Source organism: Psittacula echo, assembly GCF_963264785.1.
Source record: "Psittacula echo genome assembly, chromosome: 3".
NCBI lineage: Eukaryota > Metazoa > Chordata > Aves > Psittaciformes > Psittacidae > Psittacula > Psittacula echo.
In genome coordinates, this window is record NC_137736.1 from 64,341,006 (window position 1) to 64,354,408 (window position 13,403).

Genomic DNA, 13,403 nt, shown 5'->3' on the forward strand with positions numbered 1-13,403 from the left:
CTATCTAGATAATACCTCCTCCGGTACAGAACTCATTCCTGTATTGGTGCAGAATATCAATTTTTTTTCCTCCCTTCATGAGAGTAAGAAATAGGTCTCTACTTAAGCTGCATTTGAAGTCCACATCATATGTTACCAAATACCTTGTTGCATGGATAAAATTGTGGAGCGCTGTTACTGAATTTTAATCTGTTGATTTTTTACTGGGTTTTTTGTGCGTCAAAGTTGGTGTCACTGAAAGCAGTGAAATGGGTATTACTTTTTTTGCTGATCTTGTAGCACCCTGAAGTTTGCCAGAAATTTTGCACTGCGGGTATAGTATTACTCATTTGCCCAAACAGCTTTGGAGATCATTTTCACCAAAATTTTCCAGTTGTAATCATATAAATACATCAGCCCGAGAGGTTTACCTGTTGGAAGCAGGAGGAGAATCCTCTGCTTCTGGCATCTGGCTTGTCTGCCTTTGTTTCCAATGGGTGCTTCTTTCCTCATTAGGTTTTAACTTGTGAAACATGAAATATTTTTCATTTTGAGGTTGTGATAGTTTGTTTTTTTTTCTTTTTTTTCCCAAAGAGAGGTTAAAATGAGAGTGCCAGAGTGCAGGTTTCTCACCATGGCTTGAAGCAAAGCCCAGTTTGTTCCATTTTGTCCCTCCAGTGTTTCTTTGACTTCTTCAGTGCAGAGCCGCTGAATGTGTTTCTTCAGTTTTGCTACTTAAAAGTTTTATGAAGAAAGCTGGCTGTGTCATACTGTTTCCTGATCCATAGTTAACTCACCTTTACAAATACACCCATGCCAAATTTTACCAGGAGCACTGAGGCCGTCATGAATACTATTCTGAGAAGTTACTTGACTACTGCTGGGATCCATCTGTTTGGATTTTTTTGTCTTTTGTTACAGAAGTAAATTCTGGTTGTTTTTTTTTTTTTCCTTTTGGTGAATAAGTTGTCAGAGTTCTACAGTGCTGACAGCTCCCATCTTGACAGCAGACTCTTACTTCATGAACCTTAAGTTGTTGTACTTGCATAATAAGAATCCTTCAATTTAAGGGTTCTCTGTAATTTAACAGTATTTTTGACCTCGTTAAAGTTAGTATTTCAGGCCAAAATGTGTTTTGAAGTTTAGGTATAAATTAAAGGCTTGTGCATAGTGACATTTCAATTCCCTAGTGTAAAGTGTTAAGAAAAGGAATAGGATGAGAATGAATTGCTTTTATTTTCACTCCAGCCTCCTTGCATTTCATTAATTTGTTTGTCTGCATTTTCTTCTTTTCTAGAGTTTTAGAGTGTCAAGGGCTGCCCATTGTGAATGGCCAATGTGATCCGTATGCCACCGTTACCTTAGCAGGACCCTCCAGGCAAGTATTGCACATACAAGAGCTTCCATTTTATAAGGAAAGCAATCAGGTTCCTGATTCCTTTGTCTGTTGGAAATCTGCGTTCTCGGATGGACAGATGGGAGTACTTAGACACCACTAAAATATGTGAAGTGTTGGTGTGTGCATGTATGAACTGCTGAATTATACTAGAGTAAGCAATTTGAGGCTTGTTTCAGGTTTGATTTATGTAAAGGTCTGAATAATCTCTGAATAATTTAAATATCCTGGAGTATGTAATTTGTAGTTAGGCTTAATTTGTGCATCTTCTCACCTCACAGTTGGAGACCAGTTTTTGAGCAAATTTATTTCCTATTTTGGGCAGGGGCAGAAGAGAAAGCTGAATACATCAACATCATGCAGAGTATGCATGTTTGTGTGTGAATATTTGGAGTCTTTTAACTTCATAGGTGTGGCAAATTAATGTGTATGTTGAAAGCCCTAGGTGTCTTAGTCCTATAATTTGATACATGTGGATATAATAGCATGAATAAAATTGGAATGAGCTTTTAGTAATGACATTATGCATACTAATCTTCAGTTTAAATTTGGGATTCAATTTTCGTGTTCTGTTATAAAAAATTCCCATGTTGTCAGATGTCACTGTTTTATTTCTGGTTATTTAGAGTCATCTTTCATGTCTATGCCATATTAGAAACAAAACAGCTCTGCTGTGACCTCAGAGAATCAGATTTGGTAGCATGGTTTATTTGTAATGTTTTACTGAAATAGTTTTATTGAAAATACTGTAAATAAGATGCGTTCTTGACAAATTCTTACCTTGCATGCAGAGGAGTCTTTAACCGGTCTATGACCAGAATATAGAGCAGTCAGTCTGTATTCTTCATCTTTGTCTAGTTGTGTTGTTCATTATCTCCATTAATGAGCTGTGCATCTGAGTTGTATGCTTTGATGTTTTAAGCCTCTGACTTGTTTCAGATGGTACTGGGTGGCTATTACTGATACTGTAAGGAGATTTTTTGACTAACCCTTGTATACTTGAATGTCCAAACTTACCTTTGTCTGCTTCCCTCTGCCCATGGGTCTGGCTGTGTATGACAACTGATAATGTATTTCCCTTCAGAATAAACAGCACAGCCTCATCCTATTACTATCTGGTTTTTGGTGGGGGGAGAAGGCTTGCCTCCTATCTCCAGCAAGCAGCATGCAGCTTATTCCCATTGACTGCTTTGTAATTGCCCAGTAATTGTGCTTGCTTTAATCGCCTCCTGTTCTACATCCTGCTTCCCAGTCCTTTCCCAGATGGGCTTATCAGTGAAGAGGTTGATTGGCAAGTGTGACTGATGATATGGGATAGGCAATCTGCCCTACGTCCTGGAGGCGATTAGTGTCTCTGATCTCAGCTCCTCCTACGAACAGTGGGATATTCTTAATCTGTACATCATTCTCCTCTCTGAATTTTTCAATGCCTCTCCTTTTAGAGTAGTAAAGCTGCTTTATTCTGCTACATTTATGCAATGCCAAGCATAAAAATTTCACCAAATGTGCTGCTGTTTATTGTGTGATTTGTACTTAGAAAGCTATCAGACTTCCTGACCAAAACTGTTTCTAAGCCTCTATTATAGACGGGAAAACATAGTATGGTGGTGGATGGGCCCATTCAAGTCACACAGGAAGCCTGTGGCAGCACTGGGAATTAAACCCAACTTTACTTGACCTCTGTAAAAGAATACATAGAATTGTCCAGTTACTATAAACAGTTACAGCCTATCTTAAGCAGCTTTGCTGAATGAGAAATGAGGGATAGATTCTGGAATGAAATGATTAGTAGGTCAGTTTTCCACATGGCTGATGTGTCTGCAGAGCTGTAGGGGAAGATTGGTGACACAAGGACAGCACAGAGCTTTTCACTTGTAGGTAATGAGAACATATCAAGCATAGGATCATAACATTTGGAAAGCATCGAACAGCTGTTGGCTGGCCTGTGAGAAATGCATTGACTGGCTCTAGCCCAATCTCAAGCAGTTTGAAGTCCGTATTCTAAAAGGCGGACGCAGGTGAATGGTGCTGCCCAAAGGATGAATGGGCAGTGCTGAACTTTGTCAGGCCTATTGCCCAGGGAGTGCTTTGAAAGAGGTCTGCCATGTCTTGTTCCTACAGAACAGTAGAAATTGAGAGACTTAATCCTACAGTGCTCAGCACTACTCATAATAATAACAGCAGAACATTAACTAAGTGCTCCTGGGGCTGCAGGGAAAAGGCTGGTAATACAGCAATAAAAGTACTCTTACTGAGGAAATGGTTCTGGGTGGTTTTGATTATTTCTCACCACTGAGAAGCATTCATTGATTCCTCAGGCCAGGATTATAAAACATAAACCACAGAAATAGCTATTTGTTGGTCTTCCTGTCTCCTGTGCTGTTAGGGTATGAGGAATTTTTGAGTCACATCAAGACTGAGACTGTCCCCCAAATGTTGCTCCTCAGGGCCTCATTCTTGCCAGTTGCTTTGTACAGATACAAGATTCTGCTGGACAAAGTGAGTGACAGAATCAAGAACTTGTGTTTAAGAGAGGATAACAAACTGTGATTACTGCCACTTCAGAGAAACAAGCATGCAGTGAATCTTTCTGTTAAATGTGTGCGAGTGTGTATTCCTTACTGTGCTGGAGCCACGTGGCATTCTAGCTTTACCAGATAAATCAAGTGGATGACTATTTGTTCTTCAGTCACCCTGTTGTAGGATCACATGTCTGCTGATGTTGTTTCTTACCCTTTTTTTTTCTTTCTTTCCTTAATTCAGATCAGAAGCCAAAAAGACTAAAGTTAAAAAGAAGACCAACAATCCACATTTTGATGAAGTGTTTTATTTTGAGGTTGGTATTTCAAAGGAATGGGTGATAAGCTGAAATACTATACTGTAGATAGTTGGCACAGTATCCTGCTCCATGTTGTGCCAGCTGTCTTCTTTGAAGACTGTTTCAAAGCATGGTGCAGGGAAAAGAAGTACCCAGGATTAGACTCTCTGTCTGCTGAGGGAGCAGTATATTGCTTCAGCTCAGATACTATGCAGGAAAACTGTCAAGGTGAGCTTCTGACCAGCAGCCTTTATGCTTCATGGCAACTTACCCGAGAAGAGTTTTGAAAAAGAACAGTTAAAAACGCGATTTAAAAATAAAACAACAACAATCTTTTTAGCTTTTGTTTTTATAGCTGCTCCACCCTGTGATTCCCAGTCACTGGGAGGAAGGTTATGTCCTAGGGATACTGAAAACTGTAGAGGAAAAATACACTTAAACTGGATGTTCTGGCTGTCTACCAGTCTGCTGCAATACCAGGGCCTTTCCTCCAAGTGGGTGAAACCTCTACAGCTTGATTTAATACAGAGCATTTTCAACAAGTCCGGTTAAAATGAAGTATAACTTTCATGAAAGTGCTTATTTCGGTTCTTTCTGGCAAGAGTAGCTGTAATTGTGGTGTGTCTGTACATATATGTGCATGTGCTTATAATTTTGATACCTCTGGGAACTTTTAATTCTGTCTTTTAAAGTATGTGAATCTTTTCTTTTTCTCTGGGACATCTTAGTCCTGATCTATGTTTAACTGTTCTATTTCAGTAGACACCTCAAGAACATATCTGGCATTACAAAGTTGATGAAAAGCCAGAGTAGTGCAGTGCAGGTGGCATATCATTGAAAAGCTTTTTCTGGCCACACGGCTTGCATCATTCAGGACACATTTGTGTTGGAAATTGTTGCTGATATAGGGGTGGCACCTTGGGATGTGGTTTTTCAAATCAGTTCAGGGGCACAGGCAGCCACATCAGGAAGGAGAGCTGGGAAGAGAGCAGCCATAAAAGTGCTGGTGCACTGTGCAGACCTGAAGTACACATACCATTCTTGGCAGGGCCACTGAGGGATTTATTGCTGTCTTCCCCTCTCAAAAAAAAGACAAAAAAAAAGGCCATCTTTGCTTATAAGCTGATAATTGTACCAGCTAATCTAAAGTCTGTCTTACCAGCAGAAACATGGTCGTGTTGATGAGCACTGTTGTTGTATTTGGATGTGAGGAACAGATAGCAAGTGGATTGCTCCTGCAATCTTCATTGGCAGGAGCACTTTCTCACTGCCCAAAGGGGTGAAAGCCCTGAGGCTTGGCCAGAATAGCTATCTAAGGTAATCTTTCCTTTGCTAACCCAACACATCTCTTCTAGGATGTAACTTCCCTGCAGACTTAACTTTAGCTAGCAGTGAGCCTTTGTGCTTGCTTGCTGACTTGGTGAGGCTCCATAGGTGCTGCATGGGCATGGTTGGCAGGCGAGAGATCCCACAGTACCGCGTGAGGCTGTCCAGGATTTAAGTCCCTCATCTGGCCTTTGTCAGTGACACAAGAATGATGCTATATGTAATTAAACTAAACCGGGCTTCCTTATGTTTAACATAGGCAGTTCTCAGGGCATCTGTCAGTGGGAGCTTTTTAATGAGAATGTAAGCCAGGAATTCAGACTGTAAAGCACTAAACTTCACCTGTCTGATTCCTCAGCCTTCTGTGCACTGCGGAAGCCGAGAACGTTTGGTATTTAAACACTGAACTTGGCAGGTGGTGCCATATTGGGAGAGGAAGGAAAGAAACAGAAAGCATCTTCCAGCTGGAGTTGTGGAGGGGGCTGGAGGCTTGCTTATCTTGCCTTTATGCTGAGAGCTGGGTTGCGTGCAAGTATCAGCAGAAGCAAAACCTGAACTGAAGCCCATGCCCCAGTTGTTCTGCTAACTCAGAGCAAAATGTTTTCTGTGCGGGTAAGAGCAGAGCTTGGGAAATGCCTGAATCAGCCAGAACTCTGAAACATAAACATACCCTTAGTGCAGAAAAAGCCATAATAGATATATGTCATTTTGAAAGCATTTAGTATATATCACACTAAATGTCTCAGAGGAACAAGGTTCAGTAGATCTGCTATGGCTGGGAAATACATTCACTAATGAAACATGGGCAGACCTGTGGCTGGTGCATGCTAATGGAACTGCACAGCTTCATATTGTTAACAGCAGTGTCACTCACTGCTTCCAAACAATTTCATCACCTTTCCCGCAGTCTAACAACACAGTGATCGGCCATGCCTCCAAGGAAGAAGCTGATCTGTAAAAGGCATTGAATGGCTATATAACCAAATTTGATTTTCTAAAAGGAAAATAGCTTATAGTTGATTTGGGAAATCTAAGGGCTTATTTAAGGGGTGCTGTGAGCGAAACTTGCACCTGATGGCCAGGAGCCATTTTCACCACCACTCCAGCTGCAGTGTGGTGTCGGGGCTCGGAGTTCTATATGCAGCTACAAGAAAATGGTCCTCTTATGGAAACCAAAGAAGGTAGTGCTGGGGACCTGTTTGCAAACCTGCATGTGCTGAAAAAAAAATGACTGGGGTTAAACAGCTTGCCAGCTTTGCCTAAAGAAAGGGACCACCAGCACAGCAGAGTTGTGCCCCCTTTGTAAAATGGTACATGGCAGCTTAGTTCAGCACTGTGAACTAGGAGGTCCCTCATCTCCAGTTCCATCCTTGGAATGGATGAACTTCATACAGCTATCTTTATAGCAGTACCACTCTTGAACTCTATTAATATGCACACAAAGCAGTCATACAGGCGAACAGGGAAACCTAGTACATGCGGAGTCCACCAAAACTTCTCAGAAATGTGTTTCCTTAAAGGGATGTGCTGTAAGTTACACCTATGCTGTAACATTTTTTTAACAACTCGTGTTAGAGATAATAAAAGGCTTAAAATTTTCTTCCTTACTAAAAATTACAGCATTAGCTTCATAGTAGTAACTAAAATGTCATTTGCAGGTATGTAAGATAATTTCTTGAAGGCACAGTGACAGCAGTTGCAAGGGTGAAAAGATTTGTGCTAAGCTGCTGAAATTGTAGACTACATTTAAATCCCCCGTGCTCTTGGGCTTCCAGGTGCACTTGGTTCAGTTAGTCTAGAGCATTTGGTCTCCAGTGCTGCTAGCATCTTTTAGTTTTTATGTATTGCTTTGAAAATGGTGCCTCCCTCACACCTACATACACACACAAAAAAGGCTCTGTTGAGTGGCCTGTGCTTTAAGAGTCTCTTCTGGTTCCTCACCACTTGTGCAGCTGTATCTTTGCCTCCCTTGTTTGTACCATCTGCGTCTGATGTGCAGTAGATAACCAAGAGGTCAAGTTTACAATAAAAGCCAGTTTTTGTGAGTGGGAAATAACAAGCTACAAGTACATTTAAACCTACACTAAATTTCAGCTTCTGTGTGCAACCAAGAGCTGAATCCACGCATCATACACACTTGCATTTGATCAGTTCCTGCTGTGGTTTCAGCTGGGTGGGGTAGCCTTTTTCTCAAGTTTCTGACACACTGTACAAAAATACAACCATCAAAGTCTTTTTATAATCCTGCTAGAAAACAAATGTTAAGAAATGCTTGTACAAAAACTTCTTTGCTAATGCTCTACCCTTAACAGCTACCTTCCCATTATTTTGTGCCCATGCTTTGCTCTCTATCAGCCTCCCAAATATGGTTGCTGAACTGTACACCTGGTTCTATACTCTGATATGCATAATACATGCAAGCATCTCTTGGACAGTTAATCTGCTTGGTTTTTTTTTGTATGGGCATGATAAATTGCCTTCCAGGATATTAGGACAGGCAGAGCTCCCCAATTATAACTGGATAAAATATTTTCAAGGATGGTTTTGTGTCGGCCTGTCCCCCCCTCGCTTCAGAGTGTCTCAGGCCATCTGAAACATCAGTTGTACAGCTGTATTTAAAACCCAGTTATTAATTGTTCTTTTATTTCCCTAGATGGATTATAAAAGTGGTACTCCTTTCCATGTTTTTTTTTTTTTCTTTTGTCAATGTAAACTCAAAGTACTGTAGTAATATTAAAGACATTCTTTCTCTGTAAAGACAGTATGGAGTATCTGTTTACTTCTGGATATGATTGTGTAACCATCACTTTTGTATAGTCAGGAATGTGTTTAGTCACCATGTTTATTCAAGTGCCTGAATGTTTTAAAAATTAAGACTGAAATCACTGCTGATAGTAAAAGGCTGTGATCTTCCAGAGCTTTGTACAAGTAACATCAGAATGCATTTGTATCAGATCAAGTTGTTAAAGTTTCCTCCTTTCTATTAGGTTACAAGACCCAGCAGCTACAACAAGAAATCCCATTTTGATATTGAAGATGTTGATGAAGTTGACAAAATGGAGATTAGGTAATATAAAACATTTTATTCTAATAAATTTGTCTTCTAAAGTTGTGTAACTTTGTAGTAGACTCAGTTTTCAAAGTGGCAGGCATGGTTTTGCTGCTGATAAATCAAGATGAGTCTTTGTTTACCTCCACCATCTTGTAGATTGTATCTGAACATGTGTGATGGTTCTGCTGCAGGAGAGATCCTTATTATTTTCCTTCATATCCTATATACACTGTGGGTATACTAATCTGTGATTGTCATTAAGCTCAGCCTTTTCTGTCTGGGCTCCCCTTCCTTCCTTCTTCTCTCCTCCTTCCTTCCCTCCATCAGTTTCCCAAGAGAGCCCAGAAGCTCTGTGTTCCTCCCAGTTAGAGAGTGTTTTTTTCTTTCATCACTTAATTTTAGCAACCGATATAAGGTCCTTCTTCCCTGAAGGGAAACTCTTGAACTTGGAGTTTCTCTGGGGCAGAGGCAGTTTCTCTTCTCTTTTGCCTGCCAGACTTTAACCCCTTCTTGCAAGTCTGGCTATGATAAAGATGAAATCCATTGCTCAGGAAAGAAGCAACTCTGATTTTAAAAAACAAAACAACCCCACTTCACCCCCTGGCACGCACTTGGTACTGTTTTAAAATCTCCTGAGATCTGTCAACAGTGTCTGTGGGGACAGGAAGATAGGAGGAGTGGAGAGAAAACAATAGGAGGTGCAAAACCTAAAGCTATCACGTGCGTCATATCATCACAAACATTAAGAAACTTAAGAGACTTAGGCCATCTGGTGATGTGGATGCACTGTAGGTGAAAACTGCTGTATCTCCATAAGGTGATAAGAAATTCCCCTCTGCTTTACTCTAGGATTTGGAAGAAGAAAGGTTGAGGGAGAATGGTGGCACCCCCTTCCTCCCCAGGTATCCTCACTGGAGAGGCAGTGAGGACTTATTTTTCAAAACATTCCCTAGTACCTTTAGAAGCAAAGCTGGCTGTAAGGAGAGATGGGGAGACCAGGAAGGGGGAACAGTACTTACTCCCAGCAAGCAAGACACATCTATATCCGTGAATGAATGGATGAGGGCTGTTCTAATTTGATGGTCAGCTGCTGCTGGTTCATGTAGCCCATTAGTGTAGTATTGCAGTGTTACAAGACCATTAATAGATTTAATTGCCATGGTTCTGTGAGACAGGAAAGGGAAACTATTCATATGTGAGTGAGACAAGAGCTGTACTTCGTTTCTCAGAGAACATCCATGTCAGGCAGTGCAAAGGTACCTGGCTTTAAGGGCAGCTAATTCAAAGGAGAGAAAGCGAAGGCCCAGGTTTAGTGCTGCGCTGCTTCAGTGGTGTCAGTCTTGCAGCACAGCAGATGACCCAGTCCTAGCACCACTCTAAAGTTCTCCAAAGCTTTGCATGGTGTAGGCAGATACAAATTAACATGCCCCATATCCCAGGGGATGTGCGTGATGGAATAGGCAACTGAACAATGTCTTGGGAGTCCCAGTCTCGTCTTTGTAACCATGATGCCTAGCCACACACTGGCTTTAAGTAAAAGCTAGGACCCTTTGGTAATTTTGTCCCCCCTCTGGGAGGGGACCCTAGACATTGGTAGACAGTGGTTGCACATTGCTTAAATATTTCAATTGATTCTTATTTTTTCACTACTGGACTAAATGGAATTATACAGTTGTTTTACTTACTAAGTATCATTTTCTGGAGAAATTTCTGTTCTCAATGATAATGTATGTGGTACTCAGCTTCAGAAGAATCTTTCATTACTTAAAACCAGCACATCAAAGTGTGGTAAGGATGAATAGTTTGTGAGGAGCTTTACAAAATAGTTGGGAAAAGATTAAGCGCTTAAATAATAGACAAAACCAGATCAAGTATTAGTCTTGGTTGGGCAAAATCTCTGCTCAGAGGTTTTGTCCCCTATAGGACACTGTGTTTTTGTTTCCATCTCAGGTTCCCCTTCCACCCCCGCTCACTTCCTCCACTCTGTTTAGTCAGAGTTAGATTGCCCCCATGCCTTCTGGACAGATTGTACGATTTATGGGTTTAGGGGTTTGTTTTCTTTTTCTCTCCTGAGAAAAACACCGTTCCAGAGGGTAAAGAGGAGGCTTAATCTCTCATGGTTTCTCTCTAAAACTATGGAAGTTTCTCTTTTTGAGTGGGTGTAGGAAGTTGCAGGGCATATCAACACTTAGGGACCAGATGTTCTGGTGAATTCATTGTTTCTCCTCCCCCTCTATGCTGTTTCTTTCTTTCTGTGACTGAAATCTGACCAGTTTCAAAATAACACTTCCCATAATTTTGCCTTTTAAAAGCTTGGGAAACAGTAATCTTTTAGAATTGGAGGTCTGTGTATTATGGTTTTTAAAATGCTACTATGGTTTGTACTCCTGAGTGTGCGAAACAATCATTTCAGAATTGGATGCCTGCTTTGCCTACTGTGTAAGATCTACCTTGAGTTGTTAGTTCTTCTCCTACAAATCTTTTGCACTGATTTTTTTTCTGTAACTTAAGTAGCTGTGGGGGAACACCTTTTGGCCACATATGTTTAAAAGTATTATTTCTAGTGGGCATCTTGAAAGAATTTGGATAAACTAGAAACTAGTATCTGTAAATACGTGGTAAAGTGTATGTTAGACTATGTGTAAATAAACTTCCCAAAAGATTCCTTTCCTCCTGAAGCTGCTTTTAAGCTATCTGAATTAGTTAGCAACATACCATCCAGATATGAAGAAAAGGGGCAGAAAAGGTTGAATTTTTAAAGAAGCTTTTTTTCCTTTGGGGGAATTCTTGCCCTGCAGAAATACTGTCAAAATATCAGAGTCTGAAGAACTTTACCCAGCAGGCATGCAATGTGATCTGATGGTATGTCTACTGTATGAAACTTGATGCATGAAACACTGTTGAGAGGTACAAGGCTCAGAGGATTTAACATGCTGTCCTGTGCACTTGCATAAGGTAGGACAAACCTTTAGCAGGACTATCAACACCCATTCATTGACAAGCCTACTGTGACTTGCTCGAGAATAGGAAGGTTGTGTGAATATGTCCATGATTGGATGACTTTGCACCTAATGCAGATTGAAGTTGCTCTTCTAAAAATGTTTCATTATTTGAAAACCTTTATTTTTTTCCGAAATATTTCTCCCCTCCCCAAGTTTAAGGCACATTCAGACTGTCACTTAGCTGCAAAATTCTCATCTGAGCTTTCTTTAAAATAAAAGTGCCTCTCGAAGGAAACCTTAAATTATGTACATAAAGAACTACCCTGGCATTTGAAACCTATGCTTCAAGGTGGGTATTGTACTTTTTATCTACTAACTCCATGTTAGATACTGGTACTTTTTCTTTGAAGCTCAGTGCAGTTGTTTTACATCCTAATGTTGAAGAGCATGTAAAAGGGAAGAAAGTATTATCTAGGGACGTGTACACAGAGCTTCCCAAACATGAAGGACTGAGTGCCAGAAATTGTGTAGGCTTCAGTCAATAAACAGATTATATGGAGTGGTAGAACTGTCCTGAGCATCTGTACAGAACTGGTTTAGGTGCAACAAATTTGAATCTTCCCGGGAGCTAGAGAACTGGGAAGGACCATATAGGCATTTAGCCTAACTCTGTAAAGATGATGTTTAGCTGCTAGTAATCCCAGATTTGACCAGGACTAACAGTATGGAGTCCTTAAATATCTCTGCACTTTTTTTTTATCCTGGTGTCCATTTTGCCAATATTGTTTCATTATCTGGAATAGGAAAACAGCCCTCTGAATCTTTATCAGTATGGATAGTGGAAGCAGTACAGGTAAGGGAAAGAGAGTCTAGATGATTTTTTTATATTGATGTTTCATGGAGGCGAATTGCAAGGCTCCAGCAATCTAACTAAGGTAGGGTTGTCTCTTTCCTGTTTAGAAACTGTTGTAGTTTTGAGACTCATAGGCTTGAGGGGAAATAAAAAGACAGAATTTGAAACAAGTTTGGGATGATTTGTTTTTATTTTTTTAAATTTATTATGAATCTTTAATTTGTTTTTATTACAGAGTTGATCTCTGGAATGCCAGTAACTTGAAGTTTGGAGACGAGTTTCTAGGAGAACTGAGACTTCCTCTGAAGTTTCTGCGACAGTCTAGTTCTTACGAAGCATGGTATTTGACATTTTTATTTTTGGAGAATAAGTAGAAACATATGTCTGCTACGAAGACTAAGAGTAATTACTGCTAGGTGATAAAGTTTAAATGGATTTAATTTGTATCTTTTTTGTAAGCAAGCCAAAGTAATCTTAGCAAATGTAAGAACACGAAGTTTTGATGGTGTGATTAGAGATTTTGGTCTGCGTCTGTATTGCACGTGGGAGTTCTAATATGCTGGCTTTGTGATATTATTTACTGCAGTTCATCAGCAGTGCCATAGTTTTAGTGTGTGTGGGGGTTATTCATATCTGCATGAAACTTTGTGATCAGAACTTCCCATCTTGCACTTGGTGCAAAGCAAACTGACAAAAAAATCTGATTCACAACTCTTCAAAAATTTGATACGTATGCAAACATTGTATGTATCTGTACATTTTATATATGTTCATGTACAACCTGAGATAATCTTGTGTTTCAGAACAAACTTTCTGTCTTATTTTTTTGTATATCAGGTATTTCCTGCAGCCTAGAGATAATGGTAACAAGTCATTGAAACCTGATGACCTCGGTTCCTTAAGGTTAAATGTGGTTTACACTGAGGACCATGTTTTTTCCTCAGACTATTACAGTCCACTTAGAGACATCCTGCTAAAATCTGCAGATGTTGAGGTAATTTGCTTGCACTGCTTGTTGTTTACCTGCAGATCATCCT

The 13,403-nt window shown here is 40.1% G+C and overlaps 1 protein-coding gene across 3 annotated transcripts in view; it reads left to right on the forward strand.

Annotated features, from left to right (window-relative positions):
- The window catches only part of RASA3 (RAS p21 protein activator 3), a 129,547-nt gene that overhangs the window by 94,657 nt on the left and 21,487 nt on the right, over positions 1-13,403 (forward strand). For all 3 annotated transcript variants that reach the window (XM_080612411.1, XM_080612412.1, XM_080612413.1), the window contains exons 6-10: positions 1,277-1,357; positions 4,139-4,211; positions 8,507-8,586; positions 12,602-12,706; positions 13,204-13,360. In XM_080612411.1, coding sequence (XP_080468537.1) covers positions 1,277-1,357; positions 4,139-4,211; positions 8,507-8,586; positions 12,602-12,706; positions 13,204-13,360 — 496 coding nt within the window. The remainder of the gene's footprint in view (positions 1-1,276; positions 1,358-4,138; positions 4,212-8,506; positions 8,587-12,601; positions 12,707-13,203; positions 13,361-13,403) is intronic.